Source organism: Clupea harengus, chromosome 8 (genome assembly GCF_900700415.2).
Source record: "Clupea harengus chromosome 8, Ch_v2.0.2, whole genome shotgun sequence".
In the NCBI taxonomy this organism is placed as follows: Eukaryota; Metazoa; Chordata; class Actinopteri; order Clupeiformes; family Clupeidae; genus Clupea; species Clupea harengus.
Window position 1 is genome coordinate 26491697 of NC_045159.1, and position 22025 is coordinate 26513721.

Here is a 22025-nt window from a genome sequence, read left to right on the forward strand (position 1 = left end):
ATCTTATTAAATTAAATAAGCAAATGAAACAAATGAAAATAAACAAACAAATCAAATAGGCAGCAAAATAACACTTTCTCAGAGGTTCGTGGAGAAAGAGCTGAGTATCCAGAGCTCTGCCCAACCCTGCTGATCTGCTCAGAACACAAAACACCCTCTGTCTCTCTTTCTGTCTCTCCCCTCTCCCTCCTCCTGCCGTCTCTCTCTCTCTCTCCCCCTCTCTCTCCTTCTCTCTCTCTCTCCCCCTCTCTCCCTCCCACACCCTGACCATGAAAACACACACCAAATCATTTAGTCTTAGTTCTTCCCGCCCCTCTCTGCCCCAGATATCTAATCCTGAGCACATGTGTGGAGCCAGAGACGGACAAGAGTTGAAGAGAGAGGCCAAACAAAGCTGCCTGTATAGTATCCTGTACCCATCTTCTACTCTCAGAAAGAACTGAATTGGACAACGGGGAGAGGAAATACAATCAAACTACCTTGTGGACCATCAAAATTCCTTTCATTGGATTAAGGTGAAAGGTCTCCTGGCGGTCGTGTGGAAGTGCTGTATCCCAGTTTGTCGCTCCACAAGCCACAAGATCCGAAGTCAACATGTGTACGGGGAAATGTGCCCACTGCATTGGAGTGTTTCTGTACCCCTTAGCGCTCACCTCGATCATCTGTAACATTATCCTTTTCTTCCCTGGCTGGGATGTGCAGTACGCCAAAGATGGACACATAACCGAGGAGGTGAAGTACATGGGTGGCCTTATCGGCGGGGGCATCATGGTGAGTCCACAGACATCTATATAGACCTACCCTAAACACCTACAAATACCAATACAAATGAAAGCTTGAATCTCTTTTCTCCTCATACATACTGCAACCAAGACTGCAAACTTTGAGGTCAGCAGGGTGTATGGACAAACCATATGCTTTTCTTCTTACATTTACATTTAGTCATTTAGCAGACGCTTTTGTCCAAAGCGACGTACAAGGGAGAGAATATTCAAGCTACGAGCAATAGAACCTGCTCGTAGCTTGAATATTCTCTCCCTTGTACGTCGCTTTGGACAAAAGCGTCTGCTAAATGACTAAATGTAAATGTAAGAAGAAAAGCATATGGTTTGTCCATACACCCTGCTGACCTCAAAGTCTTCTGTAATTCTTACTCTGATAGAAGAGTTAGTTTAGTATATTCACTATTCAAATGTTGTTCAGTTGGAAAATGGAACATGTTCAACTGTAGCAATTTCCTTTTTAGTTGTTTTTAATCACCTGAATATGCCTGGGCAGACAGTTACACTTAGAGTTTATTTACTTACTTGTTTATGGCTGACTGAAAAGCCCAACTATTCCAAGAAACACGGTAATTTAAGATGGTTTCACCACATTAAAATATACACTGCATGACTATAACTATTTTTCAAAGGGAATTCTTTAGACTTATTTAGAGTTCCTCTGCTGTCTCACCCAGAGACCTCCTGTAGTTTGGACTCTTCTATGAACATTTCATTACTTCTTTGGGAAAGGTTTAGATAGCCTGGCAGGGGAGTTACAGGAATCTCTGTTGTCTCAAAACATGCAGCTGCCTTTAGAGTGCTGAGCCAAGACTTTGGTCTCCAAAGAAACCATTACAGACCTGCCAGAAAGTGTGTGAGTGAAAACCTGCCTGAAAATGGGAAGTAAAACAATAGGCTATGAATATTTGTGGTCGGGTGTGTCAACAATATAATTGAACATATGACAGGCATGAAATAACAAGCAAATAAATAACCAATTATTTGAGCATGAGTGAGAGTGAGTTTTACTACTGACTAATTAAGTTTGCAGACACCAGATTGTGTTTTCTTTTGTTTATTTCGATTTTGTCTATTCATTCTCAAGCGTCTATTCATTCTCAAGCGTCTATTCATTCTCAAGCGGAGGAAAGCGTTGCCAAAGCAGAAAGGTTATTTGTGCACATTCATTTGAACCCTCTCCCGTCTTCACGCTGCATTAATTTGGACATGCCCCCTTTCCTAACTGAAAAACTGTCAAATGTAACATTATAAAATCGCTGCCTGCCATTCTGCTCTCTTGCTTTTGAATGTATACAATTTTGACGTCCGGAAATTCATCAGCTGAATTAGGCCTATATCAAGGGCGGAGTGATTATTAGCGTTGAGGAATCCGAGTGAGGTTGTTCCTCGGGCCCGGGGACAAGATCATCTCCAAGGGCCCCCAATCATCCCCCTGCCCACCCCACGCACAGGTCGCTGACAGGCCATGAAGCACACACCCCCATGAAGCACCCACTGGCCTTAGGCTAGTGTCATCTGACCCCTTTGATTCCAGGATATCCTCACTCATGGAATGCCATTTGTCCAATCAGAAATTAATAAATTGTTCGACTAGACATAGCTCTTGTATAATAAAAGATAACCAATGTATAATATATAACTGTTACATAATAAATAAATAAAAACAAAATGAAATATATTACTGTTAATAAAAGTAAATGAAGTATATACAAATAAGATAACAAAAAAGATAACCAATTATTCCTCTTTGTCTCTGTCTGTCTCATAGGTGTTAATACCTGCAATCCACATACACCTGACAGGAAAGCAAGGCTGCTGTAACAACCGTTGTGGGGTGAGTGGAAGTGATGTGGATGTGGGGAAGGAAGGTATCAAGCTCAAAGATAGCATCTTGCACAGTCGAACAATGGACTATTAGTTGGAAAGTGTGCAGCCTTGGAATAGGTACTGCCTTGTTGTCTCTTGACATGTGGCTGTGGTTGTGGCTAACTCCATTAGACAAAATGGCGAGGTATCTGTCCTGTAAGTGACTTTGTGAGACTGTGAGAATGTGGTTCACATGATTCAAATATCTGTTGGGAGAGAAACAACTTAGGGCATTAAAGTGCCACTGTGGACAGTTTAAACACAGCAGAGTTATACATGTTTTTCCCACAACTGGTACATAATGCTTTTATTATTGTTATGCTTTTTCATTAATCCACAATGAACTTTAACCCGGAATCTGCTTAACAGGTATAAAACATTCAGTTTTATTGAAGCAGATAAAGGATTTATTGTAACGCTATAAACTGTAGTCATGACAGACTTCTTCTGACAAGATTGTGGACTTGTACATTAACTCTTATTGACCTGTGGTTGCCTTCACAGATGTTCCTGTCAATTGCATTTGCTGCTGTTGGGGTCGCTGGCGCCCTCTACAGTTTCATTGTGGCCATGCATGGTTTGATCAATGGGCCACTCTGTAGAGTAGGATTCATTTGGATGACTCCTTTTAAAGACAAGTAAGAGTAGTGAAATACAGCCCTTCTTAACATTCTAATGCAATCTCTGCATCTTGTCAGGTATTTTCTTTTTCAGAGAAATGTAATCAAATCTGTACCCAACAAAATGACTGAAACAGATAAACAAATGTAATAGATTACACATTGGCTTAAATAATCATTTTCATCGTGCTTTCACAAAGCAATGCCCTTTTCAGTACTCCACTTACCTTCAGTCCTCGTCAGATAACTCAAAAAATGTTCTGAATTAGCATCACGGACTGCTTCATTAAAGGAACAACATGTATTTTTATCTTGTAAAAGCAACAGTGAACACCCAATGTTTCTCAATATCCCATTCTGTGCAAATGTCAGTTTTATTCAGTCGGTTTCAATCAGTGGTTTTCCAAAGCACTCATAACGCTACATTTCCCTCTTTCTCTTCTGTCGGTTTCAGTGAAGAGAGCTACCTTAACAACCAGAACAAGTGGTTTGTGTGTACTGCACCTGAGAAAGTGGTAGAGTTCAACATAGGACTGTTTAGCACACTAGTGGCGGTAAGTGCAGTGCAGACGATACTGTGCTCCATCCAGATGATCAATGGCCTCTTCGGTTGCCTCTGTGGCACCTGCAAATCTAAAGGGGTAAGAAGCTTTAATGTTTCTAACCCTTAAAATGTTGTACTGACTACATCTACGTATTTTAAAAGGCTAAAACAGCCACAGCTCACACTAACCTCTGCTTGTTTATGCATGGAGAATAACCTGACGTAGGTAAATACTGACAGGAATATCTCTTTTCCATGGTCCTTCCAGCCGCTGTAGTATCCTGGTGCTATGAGGATGTGGATCAACTCTTACCTGGAAATATGATGACTTGCGCCCTCTTGTGGCAGAGTAGGAAAGAAGCGCCAACACCTGATGATCTTCATTCTGCGAAGGGACACTTGAAATACAAAAAGTGGTTATCTACTGTAGAAGCTTTTATACATATGATTACTGGGGGGGGGGGGGGGGGGTAGATTAAACAGATAATTGGCAGATGCTATGTACTTAATTGTGCCATGTACAGTTTCTATAGATTAAACAGCATTTCAAAAGATAAATACTCACTGCTACAGATCATTGTGTACGTATACATCAATAGCTACAATTATTTGTAAGTCTAGAATCAATAAATATGATTTTAAAAATGTTTTGGTACTGTGGCCATTTCCTTATGAATACTGTAGCCTGTTGTGTCAAATTGCTATTGAATCTGTGTAACTTCTCTACATCACATTAAAATTGCTGTGAGATTTCTGTCATTGTTGCAGCTTTTGTGAGTCTAATCTATCTTGAAAACAAGTCAAGCCTGTATGTACATACATTGAAGAATTTTAAAATGTGACATTGAGCAGCCCCTGTAGAAAAATCTAAAGATATTCCATAGACGAAGAAGTTGCTGATGTTCGCTGTCGGTGTTAAAGTCTTTGAGGTCCTCTCTTTCTACAGCTCTCTCCCAGAGCAGCAGTGTTAGCTTAGGGTTTCATATCTCTCTAAAAGATTAGAGCAACTATGAGAAGTGCTCCATTATCTAGTTCAGGGCACCATCTTCATTGATAGCTTGATTTCTTTGCATCAGACAGAAAACCTGACAAAAACAAAGATGCCCACAAGTAAGTGGGAGGTTCTGATGTACCTAAGTGCTGATGCATTACAATCATGGACTAAAACAATGCTTTCATTCTATTGTGGACTACTGTTGGACAGAAAGAAACTGATTTGTGTACTTTATATTTGTATCTGTATATAGTTTACTTAGCTCCCAAGGCTGTAATGTAAGTTTTGTGAAGTGATCGTTGGTCTGGAGTGAATGCCAAGCATAGGCTTATTGCACTGTTCAGTTTTGTGGTGGGAGGTTTATGGAGAGTGCTGTTGTTTTGATCACCTGGATTATCCCACGATGTGTTCGGCCTGCCTGCTGTGCAAGTCACCAAAAAGAAAAACAGCTCTAGTCTACAGATACAAGTTCATGTATTTCACCAGTTGCTATGACACCGGGTGTCATGGCGAGTTGTAAAACAGATCATAAACGTCCGTTGTTCAAGCTGGTATATCAAATGAGAGTGGGTGTCTGTGTATTTAATGGTATCTGGAGGAAGGTGACTCCATGAGTTATTTGTCTGGTAAGCCATTAGCTCTCATATATTTTAATGTGTTGACACATTCAAATATTTAAAAGTCAGGACCTGCAGCTTCCCTCATCATAAAACATAGGACAGCCATAAGTACATTTTAGTTTTAGTAAGTAAACAAGAAGATAAGGATTCTATTTTGAATCAGTGAACAAGAAGAGTTAACATACACAGAACTCTCAGGCCCTTATCACAGGACTGAGTGATGAAGTGACCCAATGTATTATTTTAGCAATTATGGAGTCGGCAAATGTTAAAAACAACAGCTGGACACATTTTTCTAATAATAATAATAATAATAATAATTTATTTTTATATAGCGCTTTTCTAAATACTCAAAGACGCTTTACATGTGCGAAGACAAACAAAACAATACAACAGCACAAATATAAAAGACAGAGGATCAAACAAAACAAACAAACAAACAGAACATTTTAGTAAAAAACTGTGCGAAATGAGTCATGTAGTGGAGGGTAGGGAGCAGGGGTTAGCAGGTGAAGGACGAGTTTGAAGGGGTGAGTTTTGAGGGTTTGTTTGAATGATGCTTAGGTGGGAGCCTGACGGATGTGGATGGGGAGGGCATTCCAGAGGGAGGGTGCAGCAACAGAGAAGGCCCTGTCACCCCAGGTCCGGCACTTAGTCCTGATGGTCTTCGGAGTGTTTTCGCCGGCGGACCTGAGGCAACGGGTTGGGGCGTGGAGGGGGAGGAGGTCTGAAAGGTAGAGAGGGGCCAGGTTGTTTAGGGCTTTGTAGGTAGTGAGTAATATTTTGAAGTCTATCCTGTATTTGACCGGGAGCCAGTGGAGGTTGCGTAGGACCGGGGTGATGTGTTCAAAGCGGCGGGTGGAGGTGAGCAGTCGAGCGGCATTGTTCTGAACATATTGAAGTTTATTGAGGACTGTGTTGGGAGAGCCATAGAGGATGCTGTTGCAGTAGTCGAGTCTGGAGGTTATGAGGGAATGGATTCGAATTCGGGTGGTGGCAAAGGACAGGGAGGGCCGGAGGCGTGCAATGTTCTTGAGGTGAAAGAAGGCAGTTTTGGTGATGTGATTGGCCTGGGGTAAGAAAGAGAGGGTGGGGTTGAGGATGATACAGAGGTTGCAGGCCTGGGTGATGATGGAGCTGTCAATGTTGAGAGAGAAGGTCTGGGCGGTTGAGGAGTTTAGGGCCGATTATGAGTATTTCAGATTTATTGCAGTTGAGTTTGTAATCCATGATTTTATATCAGCAAGACAGGTGGTGAGAGTGGAGTGAGTGACTGAGGTGATGGTCTTAGAAGAGAAGTAGAATTGGGTGTCGTCACCGTAGCTGTGGAAATCGAGACCGTGGCGACGGATGATTTGTCCAAGGGGAAGGCTGTAAATGATGAAGAGGAGGGGACCAAGCACGGAACCTTGGGGGACACCATGGGTGACAGGGGAGGTGGAGGATTTAAATATGTTTATAGAAATGAATTGATGTCGGTCTGAGAGATATGAGGTGAACCAGGAGAGGGCAGTGCCAGTTATACCAAGGGAGTGCTGGAGATGTGAGAGGAGGATGGAGTGGTTGATGGTGTCGAACGCGGCGCTAATGTCAAGGAGGATGAGGATGGTGAGGAAGCCAGAGTCAGCAGAGAGGAGTATGTAATTTGTGACTTTCAGTAGGGCAGTTTCTGTGCTGTGTTTAGAACGGAAGCAGGATTGGAAGGGTTCGTAGAGGTTATGGAGATTGAGGTGGGACTTGAGTTGTGATGTGACAGCTCTCTCAAGGACTTTTGACAGGTAGGGGAGGTTGGAGATGGGCCGGTAGTTGTTTGGGATGTCGGGGTCAAGACCAGGATTTTTCAGTACGGGGGTGACAGCAGCGAGCTTGAGTGGGGGGGGGTGTACAAGACCAGAGGACAGTGAGGAGTTGATGATCTTGGTGATGAGAGGGGAGAGTGAGGGGGAAGAGGGGAGGGGGTCAAGGGCACAGGTGGAGGTCTTCATGCTGTGTAGACTATTGAGGAGAGGTCCGTTTCAGTGATTGAACTGAAGAATGAGAGTGAAGAGGTGATACAGAGGTGAAGTACTTGGGTGACCTTATCGGCGGGGGCATCATGGTGAGATTGAAGCTTGACTCTCTTTTCTCCTCATACATACTGCAACCAAGACTGCAAACTTTGAGGTCAGCAGGGTGTATGGACAAACTATATGCATGCATTTCTTCTGTAATTCTTACTCTGATAGAAGAGTTAGAAGAGTTTAGTATGTTAATTAGTCAAATGTTCAAATGGAACATGTTCAACTGTAACAATTTCCTTTTTTAGTAGTTTTCAATCACCTAAATATGCCTAGGCAGACAGTTACACTTATAATGTATGTACTTGTTTATGGCTGACTGAGAAGCACACCTATTCCAAGAAACACAGAGATAGTTTCACCACATTAAAATATACACTGCATGACTATAACTATTTTTCAAAGGGAATTCTTTAGACTTATTTAGAGTTCCTCTGCTGTCTCACCCAGAGACCTCCTGTAGTTTGGACTCTTCTATGAACATTTCATGACTTCTTTGGGAAAGGCTCAGATAGCCTAGCAGGGGAGTTACAGGAATCTCTGTTGTCTCAAAACATGCAGCTGCCTTTAGAGTGCTGAGCCAAGACTTTGGTCTCCAAAGAAACCATTACAGACCTGCCAGAAAGTGTGTGAGTGAAAACCTGCCTGAAAATGGGAAGTAAAACAATCATCCCCCTGCCCACCCCACGCACAGGTCGCTGACAGGCCATGAAGCACACACACACACAATACATGTTCCATTTTGCACATAGCAGAACAGCTCTCCTCTCCCACACACTATTTAATCATAGACCTTTGCATGAGCCATAAGATTAGTGAAGCTCACACTAACCTCTGCTTGTTTATGCATAGAGAATAACCTGACGTAGGTAAACACTGACAGGAATATCTCTTTTCCATGGTCCTTCCAGCCGCTGTAGTACCCTGTGTTGCTATGACGATGTGGATCAACTCTTAACTGGAAACATGATGACTCGCGCCCTCTTGTGGCAGAGTAGGAAAGAAGCGCCAACACCTGATGATCTTCATTCTGCTGTCCAATATTTCAAAAGATACTCACTGCTACAGATCATTGTGTTCGTATCCCTCAATAGGTACAATTATTCGTACGTCTAAAATCAATAAATATGGTTTTGAAAATATTTTGGCACTGTGGGCATTTCTTTATGAACACTGTAGCGATGTCACCTTTCACACTAATAAGGCCAGACCACATCACCTTGTGTGCATAGTTCGAACGTTTTGGGGGATTTACCACCTTTTTTGTTGGATTTCTGTCTTTGGATTTTGACCGTCACTGTCCCTCACTCTGGACTGAATGGAAATTTGGTGAGTGGACCTTTTGGGTTTCTCATTGAGTACCCCTGCTGTAGCCTGCTTGCTATTGCTATTGCATCTGTGTAACCTATTATGCACATACATTACATTAAAAAGTACATTAAAGTAAAACTAGATTTGATTATTTGATCACTAACTTTTAAAATTCCTGTGGGAATTCTGTCACCGTTACAGCTTTTGTGAGTCTAATCTATCTAAGCCTTGAAAACAAGCCAGCACATGTACATACCCTGAAGACTGTTGAGGGTGTGGGTGAGGGGGTAGGGTGTTGAGCAGCCCCTGTAGAAAAATCTAAAGATATTCCATAGACGAAGAAGTCGCTGATGTTCGCTGTCGGTGTTAAAGGACTTTGAGGTCCTCTCTTTCTACAGCTCTCTCCCAGAGCAGCAGTGTTAGCTTAGGGTTTCATATCTCTCTAAAAGATTAGAGCAACTATGAGAAGTGCTCCATTATCTACTGAGTTCAGGGCACCACCTTCATTTATAGCTTGATTTCTTTGCATCAGACAGAAAACCTGACAAAAACAAAGATGCCCACAAGTAAGTGGGAGGTTCTGATGTACCTAAGTGCTGATGCATTACAATCATGGTATTTAGGCTCCATAGACTAAAACAATGCTTTCATTCTATTGTGGACTGCTGTTGGACAGAAACAAACTGATTTCTTTATATGTCGCTTCCTGCCACCATAAAAGATGTGGGGCTTAGGTGTTCTTCTAAATGGTCTACTTTTTGTTGTCCAGCACAGTGATGAGCGGATGTGGTTAAGCAGTCAGTTTGAAACAGGAAAAAGTCATGCTTGCGTCGCTCTTCAACACACTGCGAGTCAGTCAGTCAGTCAGTCAGTGAAACCTCTTGGCAACCTGCAAATGGAGTAAAACTAAAAGTGCCTCCTTTTAACTTAAGGTAACTTGAAATATTCATAATTAGCAGTGTGTTTTTCTTTCAAAATATGTACAGGTTATTGTTATTCAAGTAAACTGAGATGCTTTTGATGAGGCTCTTCATGTGCATATTGTTGAGGTTCCCTCTGAAGTCAGTACTTGAAGTCAGTTGAGTGTGTTTTTTGCGTTAAATCATAAGAAATAATGCAGATGTCAGACTTTAAACTGATGATCATTTTTCTCGAAGATTATGTTTAGCTAAATGGGATAGCTTCATTTCCACCTGGATTGTACCTCCAAAACCATTGAGTTACCATGTTAGGAGTTTTGATGACACGTAAAAGATCCCTTTAGATATGCTGCATCTTTATATAACCAATACAATCTGTGTGCTGAAAACTAGTTTCCGCTTCTATTCAATCATAAACAGGATTGGGCTGGAATTTGTCAGCATTCAGCTGCATTGTCTTAATCCAACCCCTTAATCTGTCTTAATCTAACCCATGGATGAATGGTCATTATGATTGTATTATGCCCTTTCAAGGCATGATTGGCATTGGAAGCCAGCACGTGCTGGCCCTTTCTGTGGTGTCCCTATTATCTCTGGGGATGGTATATGTCATCTGTTTATGGTGTCGAAGGAAAACAAGTGAGTTTTTCAAATCTACCATTATTCAAATGCCTCTACCTTCATTCCATTAGTAAGATCTTACAAGCTTCACCTGAGACAGTTCGTTAAACTTGGAGGTTGCATATTTATGTATTTGACAGAGATAATACAAGAAGACAATCAACTGTATGATCCACATGCACCAACAGTGATGTGAGTCTGTAAAAAGATCTATAATGCAATGGCCAAAATGATGTACCATAACGCAATGGCCACAAATCTAAATTCGTCTTCTCTTCCATAGTCATCGCGAGGGAAGCAGGTTTGCTGTAACCCGATCCAAAACAGGTGAAGTTACATCCAACATTAGCATAAGAGAAGAAGACCTTTAGCAGCAAATATTATTGTTAGGGCAGTGCCTTCCACTGTTACGTACTACCACATTAGGTGGTGATTGTTGCTTGCCTTGCACTGTTACGTACCCCACATTAGCTGGTGATTGTTGCTTGCCTTGTGGTGAGCCACAGCATGCCGGCAAGAAAAGGCTAATGTCTAGTGTTAAAGTGTTAAATGTCAAATCTAAGAAATGGCAGACCACTGGCCTTGCCTGAGAGCCATCTTACAGTACTCTAACAGATACTTATCATTCCTTTTTTAGTTACAAAACCCAATCAGATTACCAGGAGGCTTCCACCAGAGCCAGGGTATGTTTTTAATATCTATATATATATATATATCTATCTATAAATATATGTTTGAAGTTAAGTTGTACTCATTTATACGATTTTGGCTCTTTAAAAGAATTTATGGTATATGTGACTTTGTATTTTATAGGTCCATGTCGGCTGTCGAAGGTATGCTTCAGCTTTCAGCTTGGTTTGTATTGGCGGTCACATGGCGGAGACCATTTTGGTGTTCTGTAGAGTGCATAACAGTACTAAAATCCCTGTTAAAAGAATATTGAAAATGTTCTATTATTAGAAAATATTGATGACAGTATGTCTATTTATGAATAAAAGACAAAAATGCTTCCCAACAGTAGCCGACGGCCAATCCAGCTATGGAAATGTTCCAAATGGTGAATTTTTCTTTTCAACTTCACTGCAGTATATTTTCATTAAGTGTTCAGGCCTAATACCATTCATATTTTTAAATATAAAAAATCGTGTACATCTGACAATTACCTAATGAGCTCATTATTATGTTTCCCATTATGACTCAACTTGTAGTTGATACTTTTGAGCCTACATACGTGTAAGTAAAAAATCTACGAATAGCAGTTTTGGTAAATAATGTTGCCTGTGTTTACTTAGTGATACCATTTGACTGAATTTATTTCACCTCCCATTGGATAATACATAGATTTCACTCTATGACCACATGTATTATGTTATGTGTTATGTTGAGCTCAGACCTTTCTTCCACAGAGATCCGATTCCAGGTAGTTTGCCATTATATGGAAATCTCCCAGACATGGGTAAGTATTCAGGAGATAAATCTCACAAGTTGCACATCAAAAGAAACAAAAAGTTTTTGTTCTGTCTTAAGTGAATTTAACTCTTTGTTTCATACACTTTCATGAACAACAGTTTGTATTTTATTGCTGAAAAACAAAGGCTGGCTTGTCTTCCATTTTACAGGCCTGTGATCCTCTAGATAAATATGGCATCACTCATTCATGATAAAAAAAATCTGTGCTAATGGTTCTTTTTGGAAAATGAGGAGACTCGTAATCAAGCGATCATGACAGCCGGCGCAAAAGTCATGTCGGACACGGATGTGTTTTTCTGTCAGGCGTATAATAGTTGTCAGCTGTTACTCAAATATTATTTATTCTTGTATTGCATGAGTAGGTTTGTGATTTTAATTGACTAATTAAAAATGGATTCAAGTGATTAATTACATTTCTTATGCGGAAGGAAGTGAGGTTCAGTTATTTGAAGAGGCCTTATTGAAACCTCTAAGCCAAGGTCTCAAAAAACAGATATTTGTTTTTTAACGGACAACACCAAGACCTTGCTATGTTCCATAACTCTTACATATGGAACCGCTATTTGAATGTGCCGACCCACCAATACTTGACCAGTGTTACGCATACTGCTTTTCTACAGTGCGCCCATGAAAATAATGCTGGCATGGAAATATGACACATACAATCACAGACACACACACACACACACACACACACACACTTACTCGCCCACTGCAGAACAATGGAAAAACAAACAAGTTTGACTTACTCTAAACCAGTGGAAGTGGTGGGCTCAAAGCTCACAAACATGCTTATTTATGGCTCAACAGCCTACGTGAAATCATTTTTAACAAGTGCATTTCCTCACCAGACCAGGTCTCCTATGAAAACGTCTTTCCTACACCATCCATCGAACATGATTCTAGTAGGTGACCTTTCATTTCTTACAGTTACTAAATCATTGTCAATAGCTCTCAGTATAACACTGTTCTCTGTTATTCATGTAAAAGGCATCTTTTCAGTAATAAATCCGATGCAATAGGGGTAAAGATGTATTTATTTCCACACACACACGCACATATGCGTGACACACACACTCACACATATATACAGTATATATATATATGCAGAGATATCATCATGTACATTTGTATACATATACAAGCACAGGGGTTTTCACTCATTAAATAAGCCTTTTCTTCAGTGTCTCTTGAATAGACTTGTAACATATCAAATACTTTCATCAGTTTGCTAGATTTCTTGCTTACTAAAAGTTTACTAACTAAGGGAAAATGTTCATTTGTTTCCCGGATGATATTTTATGGGGTGGTTGAGAAAATGATGTTGGAAAAGCATTTCCATTTTCCACACGGGAACCCTGCATAAATCATAAATCAAATAATTAAGTCGTTTATTTCATCCCTTAGAATCTCTAGATATCTAGATATATTTGATGCAGACACCAAAATGAATTGAGGAAGTGTAATTTTGTCTAATACTTTCACATGTAGTTATGATTGATTTGTAAAATTCACGATTCCCGTTACTTCTTTTGTAACTTTTGTATTGTATATGTATAAATATCATATGTTCAAGAAAGTGTATGTTAACTCAGTGACCACAATGTTACAGATGGATCAGATTATGAAAATTCTGACTTCTTGAGGAAAAATGCTGACGGTTAGTTTCTTCATCAACGTGGTTTAAAATTTTTTTTACATATATTTTATTTTACTCTTAGAACATTATCGTATACCATTCTGACATGAACTGTTTTTTCACCCATAGATCCAGATTATGTCAACCAAGAAGAAACCTGACCTTGCACTTTTGAAAACTACACTGTGAAACATTTGACCTTTCAAAGCAGAAGCAGCACAGTGTTTGTTCCAGACAGGGCTCTTCTGCTGAAGCACTGCCACACACACACACACACACACACACACACACACACACACACACAAACACACCTACACACACACACACACAGACACACAAACACACCTACAAACACACACAGACACACGCACACAAACCTCACAACACAAACAAACACACAGACACACACACACGCACACCTCACAACACAAACAAACACACACACACACGCACACACACACACACACACACACACAGAAGAGAACCTTGTGTTCCATTAAACTTATCCGATTATCTCTTTTTTTTTAAAGTCTGTGTTATTATTGTCTCATTTTAAGTTTTTTGTCATTGTCTCATTTTAAAATGTTAAACTCTAACCTTAAATTAAAGAAAAAAATACACATATTCTTTCTTGTCTTTCCAATGGAAATAGCATTTTCAACACTTTCAAACACTTTTAATTCCAGTCCACATTTCACTTTGCCTTGTGGTTTGTAGGCAGCAAAAGGCAGTTGCTATCTAACAGTGGTTCTATGTGGTGTAAGACATTTTTCATTCTGCAGTCTCTCTTCCTTCTTCATCACGTGAGCATGCTCTCAGAGATATACATGAATTAGACAGTAACGGCAGTACAGGACACCGCAGTCTTAGCCTGGCTCTGTTCATCCCAGGTGCAGTGCTGCCATTGGGATCTGGACAGTGGCGTACGGCGGGCCCAGGTGCAGGCTATTATGACGGGCCCCTAATCAGTGGCGTAAGGCAGTGGTTCCCAAACATTTTACAGTCCCGTTCCCCTTTAGACATTCAATATCCAGCTACGTATCCCCCCGTATACGGTCACTAACCTACCTGTAGCTATTTTTGGCAGTGTAATTATTTTGCTGAATATGGGTATACATCAGTATTTTTGGCAATGCGACTTGGCTATTCAGACTATTTAGATTGACATAAATATGTTTGTGCCCAAGACCCACGGGCCCCGGTGCGACCGCACCTGCTGCACCCCCCGCCCCTGGATCTGGAACTGTTCTATCAGATTCAAATTAGGTTGGCACAGAAGTTTTGGAGAGTTGATCCAAACTGTCTTGACATTGGTCGGATCAGGTCATATTTCTTGTTGATCTCATGAAAGCTGAAATCATCACAACAAATCTAGCCAAAGGTAGAGGCAGAGACAGTTAGTCTATCAAATTTACAGAACCCAGAAGGGAGAGGAGGCATAATATTCCTTTCCGGTTAGAAAGGTCTAGATCTGATTGTGATGTGGCATCATTAACTTGTTCATAATCAGCCATTCACAGATTGACCAAACCATGGGTTGTTGTGTGTGTGTGTCAAAATACGATCATCACTGCAGTGATGCTGATGGAAAGGCTGTTTCAGTGCGAACCTGAATAAACCGCTTAACATTTGAACATCACCACACTTTAACTACTCACCCCAGAACAACAGGAGGCAAGGATTCGTTCTTTAGGTGGTGAAAGCCAAGGAATGCCATGTGCTGTGCCAACATCTCTGTGGTGCTGCTTTGAACCTCTTAGGAACCATCAGACATCCATTTGAATGGCCCCTCTAAATCTGTGTGGGGATATTAAACGAGTGATATTGTTTTTTTTTATTGAAATGGCCTGAATCGCCAACCGTTTTACTAATAGAAAGTAAAAACGTAAACAGAAGTTATATGGCCACTGATGCTGCTTTCGAGCGTTATTACGTAACCAACACGTTTAAACAGACCGTCGCATTTTCCAAACGTTTATTCCCTCACTAAATCCTCACGTCACCTTCCCGCCAGGCCGGGCTTGAAAAGCCACTTGCCTGTGCACTGCATCATTTCCTTTTCAGAACCTTACGTCATATCTCCCCACCTTCAGCAAGAGATGCTGCCTGCGGTATGTGGTCGGACAATGAGCCCAATAGGAATAACTGAGCGTTAGGCTACACTTGACAAATCCTTTATTCTTATTTTCTTATAATCGTTAATGCACACTTTACCGTACAACAAAGAGATGGCAATTTCAAGAAGGATTTGCTCCGGGTCACCTAGGTAAGGTCGCTCGTATTTTCGAAGAGATATTTAAATCTTCTAGACTGAGAGCAGCATGCCATGTTACAAGCTTTTCTACGAGTGACTATGGTGGTTCTATAAGACATTCGTGCAGTAGAACTGTACAAGCTTGCAGTACATACTGGAAGACCGCGTTAATAAAACAAGGCAGCCGAGACGTTTGCATTTGTCACCCAATGTGTACTCTAAATGTATGAATGTCTCTGGTGTTTCAGTTAGCTAGACAGAGCATTCATTTAAATAGCATGCAATTAGCACAATGGCAAGTCAACATAGTTTAAATGATGGATTGGCTGATGCATGTGTGTATGTATGTATATATCATATGTATGTATGTATGCAATAGCTGATTGATTATAGTGTGTGTGTGTGGTGGGAGTGGCGGGAGTGGCGGTGGAGTGTATGCGCATACATGTCTGTGTGAAGCACTTACAAAAACCTCTCACAGTCCTTTGCAGTGATAACACAATACAGCCCAACATTACCTGGGGATATATGCCAATAAATAATATTCATTCTCATCCTCATTTTAATGGCCTGTGTGTCCCACCAGTTCTTAACAGTAAAGTTAATTTCACATGCAGAAAATATTGGAATATTGGAATATATCAATGGAAAATGAACAGGTTTTCACTACATACATAAAACTCAACAAATCATGAATCAATATATTTATAGGGTGATACCGGAAGTTTGCCAGGATCCAGGAAAAGTGAAGTCAGAATAGCTATCCCGGCCACAGAAATCACAGAGATAAGATGTTCATAGATATTATTATTTGAGACATAGGCTGTACAACATAATAAGCATAGCACAACATAATAAGCCAGGGCTGTATCCATGGTAATCAGCTATAGGCAGCGCTATATCCATGGTGATTAGCTAAGATAATAGCATGACCACACCTTAATGGGCATGAACCTGATCTCATTTGGCCTTTGGTTGGTTCCAGTTGTAATAGCCCGTTAGACTGCTGCTTTCTGGTGGAATTAGAGAAGCTATAGTCATTAAACTGCTCATATTTCTGCAACCAGAAAAAAGCGCTCAATTTAAATGAAAGAGTGTTCTGTTCATTCCATTTCCCATCAATTATGGAGTCCCAAAATCAAACTAGCCTGTTGTCATATGTTACCGTCTAGTGATGAAGATCAAATCTACGTACAAAATCATAAAAGACACACAATCTGAGGTGATACGAAGACAGCACTATGGTTGAGCAAACGAGTCGCATATTCAGAAGTTTATTCAGATATGTCCGATATATATAGGTCAGTGAAAAAATATCAGTTGTTTCATTTCCAGTGCGTGTATGATTCAGTCATCAGATTTAGTGATGTGGTGTGTGTGTGTGTGTGTGTGTGTGTGTGTGTGTGTGTGTGTGTGTGTGTGTGTGTGTGTGTGTGTGTGTGTGTGTGTGTGTGTGTGTGTGTGTGTGTGTGTGTGTGTGTGTGTGTGTGTGTGTGTGTGTGTGTATGGTGTGTGTGTGTGTGTGTATGGTGTGTGTGTGTGTGTGTGTGTGTACAGGCAGGAGCATGTGGCCTACCTGTTGTAGCTGGCTCTGTACTGGAATAACCGCCACAGTGGAAGAAAACGGCAGCTCATGGCGCCAGGCCTACACCAACCCGGGCTTCAGCCCGACCCCAGAGTCTCCCCAACACTTGTGCAAGGCCTGCGGAGGCCATTTTGACGCTATCGCACGGAAGGTAAGGTTGACGCAACCCTTTTGTATTGTATGTCTACAAATGTTGTGACCTTTTTTTTTTTTTTTTACATCAAGCCAATGGAATTGGTAGGAGACGTATGGTATGAGTCACTTATTGATATACTGTACTGTCATATACAATTCTGTATGAAGTTGCACATACAGTAATATGCGCTCTATGCTTCGGTCTCACAGTGGACTAAATGTCACAAGATCTGACACTCATTTCCATGTGACCTAGTTTATCAGACTTGCATGTGTACAGGCAGGAAGCCGTGGTTTCTCTTGAGTACAGGGGTGTTTGCCCTCGCGAGGGTCCGTGGGGGGCAACCCCGCATTTTGTGAGGTGCACTCCTGCATGAGGTGTAGATGTAGGCGTAGGGAAGAAAGTGTCAGGAGATGGCAGTCCAGTACAATTACAAATGTGGATTTATTTATTAGTCCAGATGAGCCAGGTTGTTCACAAAATAAACCAGAACGGTTCCAGGTGTAGAATCCAGAAAACTAGGATCCAAAACTAGGCAACGTTATAAACTATAAACAACAATTCAAACTAGGGACCAAAGTCCAAACATGGCAACCCTGCATCTCTTTGGACCAACACCATTAGCAATCCCAAGCCTCTCTACGAGCCTCTCTTTAATATCTCATATTCATTATTCTCTGCTCTCTGGCTCTTTCTTTGCTCCCCCTTAACCTCAACTGAGCCAGCCCTTAAATAGGCCCGCCAATTACCCCAAATTGACCCAAGTCCTTGGACTGAACCATTCCAGAGGGGTGAAAGCCCATACCCTAATATCACAAGACAGTTCCAATCTAACAGTACAGTTACTTCACTTCAATTTTCTTTAAACAATGCACACAAAAGACATACTCAATGCACATACATAATAACATCATACACTGATGCATACACACGTGTGTGTGTGTCTGAGTGCGCGACGGAAGTCCCTGAACAGCTCTACAGCCTGGGGAGTACCACAAAGTGAAACCCTGCCGAGGGAATGCTGGGGGTTTTCTTTGGGCAGGTTGCATCCCCTCAGAATAGTACTGTATGAGCTGGCAAAGATTTGAGTCGAGGAAATTTACAACAAAAAATGAAACTGATGCAATGTTTAGGCCAGAAGATGAGCTCATTGATTTATGACTTGAGGGGAAGTGTACTAAGCAAAAAAAAAAAAAAATGCTGACTGATCTGCTGTGCATTGCATTGACTGCAGTTACAATCTCAGTAATGACCTGTTCTCCGTCTAAATGATCTGTTTTCACTACATATATTGCCTATGAATGGAACTAGGCCAAAGATACGAAAAGATAATGAGTAAGTGGCCTACATATCAGATACAAAAAAATGTGAATCACAAAATGACGGTTATTTGTTCAGTAGAGCGGGAAATAAAATGGCAGGTAAATTGGTGAGATGCATACACGAGAAACAAAGAATGAAACCTAGTACACCCCAGTAGCAATAGCGTGAATGTGATAATGTTAGTCTGTTACACGTAAGCAGTCTCCACTGAATCTCCGTTCGTCTCTATGCTTTTCTGTCCTGTCCTGCAGCATGTGTGCGTAGACTGCAAGAAGAACTTCTGCGGCCGCTGCTCGGTGCAGCTGGAGCCGCGGCCCCGCATGTGCCTGACATGCCAGCGCTTCCAGTGCACGCTGTTCGAGCGCGCGCAGCTCATGCGGCTGAAGGTGCGCGAGCTGCGCGACTACCTCCACCTGCACGAGGTGCCCACCCAGATGTGCCGCGAGAAGGAGGAGCTGGTGGAGCTGGTCCTGGGTCAGCAGACGCCGCCCAGCAGCAGCAGCAGCAGCCACAGCGACGTGGCCTCGGCACAGCCGCCCGCTCCGCACGGGGCGGAACACGCGTCCGTGGCGGAGGGGCCGACGGCGTCGCAGCGTCCGCCGGCGGAGTCTGAATCAGAGCAGCTCACAGAGGAGGAGGAGGAGGAGGATGAGGAGGAAGATGATGATGAGGAAGAGGATGAGGAGGAAGAAGAGGAGGAAGAAGAAGAGGAGGCGGAAGAAGAGGAGGAGGGGGAAGGAGAGGAGGAAGCAGGGGAAGTGGGGCAGGAGGAGGAGGGAGCAGGGGAAGAGGGCGAGGAGGAGGAGGCCGAAGATGAGGGGGAGGAAGAAGAAGATGACGATGACGAAGAGGTAAATTCAAGACACCTGTTTAATATGCAGACTTCAGAAGTGATTTCTGCTAGCCATCTCTTTTATTTAACGTTTCTTCATCTTGGCAGAAGTTGTTAATTAACTATAAATGAACATGAATCATTATCATAAAATTACCATTATCGTCAACATGATTTATTCTGCTTCGTTAGAAATCGGTATGAGGGAAGGAAGGGAATGTTTCTCCACAGAGTGGTGAGGTTGACCCCAGGTTGACCCCAGGTGTCCTTCAGTCCTCAGAGGGAGAGGTGGCACTGGCTCCTGAACACAGGACCTCTCTGTCGGACCTCAGCTGTGTGGAGGACATCGAGGGCCTGAGCGTGAAGCAGCTGAAAGAGATCCTATCCCACAACCTGGTCAACTACAAAGACTGCTGCGAGAAGTGGGAGCTGATGGAGAGGGTCACCCGGCTCTATAATGACCAGAAAGACCTGCAGAATTTGGGTGAGTCTTGGGTATTGTTGACTTGTTTTAGGGCTACACTGGATTGGACAAATGAAATATATTCACGCGCTCGATTCAATTCGCGATTTGCATACTGTGAAACTCGAGGTGAGTAACCTGTGAAAAATAGGAGCGTGAAGTACCTCTCACCCTGTTAGTTGAGTTCCTGAGGTACCACTCATGGTTCTTGTCGAGCACTTGAATCATCTTCTAAAAAACCCTCTTTGATCCACTTGATACCACAATATTTTGTTGTCAGAAAATAGAATTAGCACAGTAGAGAGCGTTCAGCTTTTGACTTGTTGTTTGTGTATGTTGAGCCTGTGAAAAACAGGAAACAAAGTTATTACGTGGCATAAGTCTGTTTGCTGGCACTAAGTGTGTTTCCTTTAAGGTTACTATTTCATTTTTGTTTTGCTACAATAGCCGTCCAATTTCCCAAAAGGTATAACATTCAGCCACAATTTGTTCAAATGTATGGTCAGTCTCTACTGTATGATAAATATGTATACATTTACATTATTTTGTCTTTTTTAACTGAATTCTGTCTCTATCACTCTCCACAGTTACAAATGCTAAAATGGATGCAGAAGCAGGTATGTGTAATTGTCATTTAAATATTGAGTGATATTCAGTTTTTTATGAACATCAAAAAGTCATTTGACAAATTACATCTTCAAAATGACTGTACGTCATCTTCAAAAGTCATCTTCAAAATGCTCGATACACGGCTGGAGAAAGGGGTTTGAACTGCTGTCAGTGTGGAGGAAACTGAGGCTCTCTCTGTAGGTCTGCCTTTACGAGACTAACCCTGACCACTTCCTGTCTTGGCAGAGCCTGCTGCTGGTTCTAAAGGGGAGGAAGAGAACGTGTGTAAGATCTGCATGGACTCGCCCATTGACTGCGTCCTGCTGGAGTGCGGTCACATGGTGACCTGCAGCAAGTGTGGCAAGCGCATGAGCGAGTGTCCCATCTGCAGGCAGTTCGTGGTGCGCGCCGTGCACGTGTTCAGGTCTTAACGCAGGGCACCGGGAGGATGGGCAGCCCACGGGAGGGTCGTGCTTTAGCGTGCATAGTTTCTGTTTATCTCTCTTTCCTTTACACACACCAACACAATCACAGTGAATCTCTTTACGCCTCCTTCTCTCTCTCCTTCTCCCCCTCTCTCTCTCTCTCTCCTTCTCTCTCTCCTTCTCTTCTTCTCTCTCTCTCTCCTTCTCCCTCTCTCTCGTTCCCTCTCTCTCTCTCCTTCTCTCTCTCCTTCTCTTCTTCTCTCTCTCTCTCTCCTTCTCTCTCTCTCTCTCCTTCTCTCTCTCCTTCTCTTCTTCTCTCTCTCTCTCCTTCTCCCTCTCTGTCCTTCTCTCTCTCTCTCTTTCTCTCTCTCTCTCCTTAGCTGCCTCTATCTATTTGTCTCTCTCTGTCTTTCTCTTTTGTTTATCTTTGTCTCTCTCTCTTTAAATGCTGCAACATTTATGGACTTTCTGGCATTCCAGAGACAAAACAGTACCTTTGTGAGGCTCCTTCCTCCGCTCACTCGTGCTCATGTACCTGTGGAGATCGCATCAACACGTGTTGTTTTAGAAACGTGTAGTCAGACAACATGGTGCACTTATAGATATTCCCTCAGTGGAATTTGGATACAGGGTACTGTACAAAGCGTTTCAGACTTGAACCACTTGGACCACTGTCTCCTAAGGTGGTGTTTGTTTCATGTGTTGTTGAGCTTAAAAGGTGCCGTCTGCGATTCTAATCCCAGACACTTGTAGTCGAATCCAGCAAATTGCTCCTCACGGTCCTGTAGCTGGCTGTGTTAAGTGTTTTGCGCTCAGAAAAAAAAAAACCCTGGTGCTTATACACAGCCCTGGCTGTGTTAATGGGAAACAAACATAGTGGCCAATCAACACGGTGCTTCTGAAGCGCAGAAGGGAGGGGGTGTCATTTGAGTGGAGGTTGAGCTCAAATAG

General features: G+C 42.1%; 2 protein-coding genes and 1 long non-coding RNA gene across 4 annotated transcripts; all 3 read left to right on the forward strand.

Moving 5' to 3' along the window:
- The first annotated feature begins 255 nt into the window (after nucleotides 1-255).
- On the forward strand, nucleotides 256-8538 carry tm4sf21a (transmembrane 4 L six family member 21a). 2 transcript variants are annotated; one of them, XM_031572559.2, is made up of 5 exons: nucleotides 256-771; nucleotides 2554-2619; nucleotides 3156-3289; nucleotides 3726-3912; nucleotides 4084-4574. In XM_031572559.2, exons 1-5 carry the CDS (start codon nucleotides 595-597, stop codon nucleotides 4090-4092), a joined length of 573 nt encoding a protein of 190 aa, XP_031428419.1. In that variant the 5' UTR covers nucleotides 256-594; the 3' UTR covers nucleotides 4093-4574. The 2 variants fall into 2 exon arrangements, with proteins under 2 accessions (XP_031428419.1, XP_031428418.1); XM_031572558.2 differs by lacking the exon at nucleotides 4084-4574 and adding an exon at nucleotides 8398-8538 and having other exon boundaries at nucleotides 268-771.
- Nucleotides 8539-9642: 1104 nt separating this feature from the next.
- Nucleotides 9643-13771, forward strand: LOC116221376. The gene is made up of 11 exons (XR_004164089.1): nucleotides 9643-9729; nucleotides 10252-10356; nucleotides 10479-10530; nucleotides 10622-10665; nucleotides 10976-11021; nucleotides 11152-11171; nucleotides 11357-11571; nucleotides 11745-11794; nucleotides 12660-12713; nucleotides 13421-13468; nucleotides 13577-13771. It is a non-coding gene; the product is annotated as an uncharacterized LOC116221376 (long non-coding RNA).
- A 1413-nt stretch (nucleotides 13772-15184) lies between these two features.
- zgc:171740 (uncharacterized protein LOC795694 homolog) lies at nucleotides 15185-21197 on the forward strand. Its single transcript, XM_031572560.2, has 8 exons — nucleotides 15185-15713; nucleotides 17259-17437; nucleotides 18997-19263; nucleotides 19321-19494; nucleotides 19564-19596; nucleotides 19851-20061; nucleotides 20628-20657; nucleotides 20896-21197. The coding sequence occupies exons 2-8, from the start codon at nucleotides 17267-17269 to the stop codon at nucleotides 21078-21080; spliced, it is 1071 nt and encodes a 356-aa protein (XP_031428420.1). The 5' UTR covers nucleotides 15185-15713; nucleotides 17259-17266; the 3' UTR covers nucleotides 21081-21197.
- The last annotated feature ends 828 nt before the right edge of the window (nucleotides 21198-22025 follow it).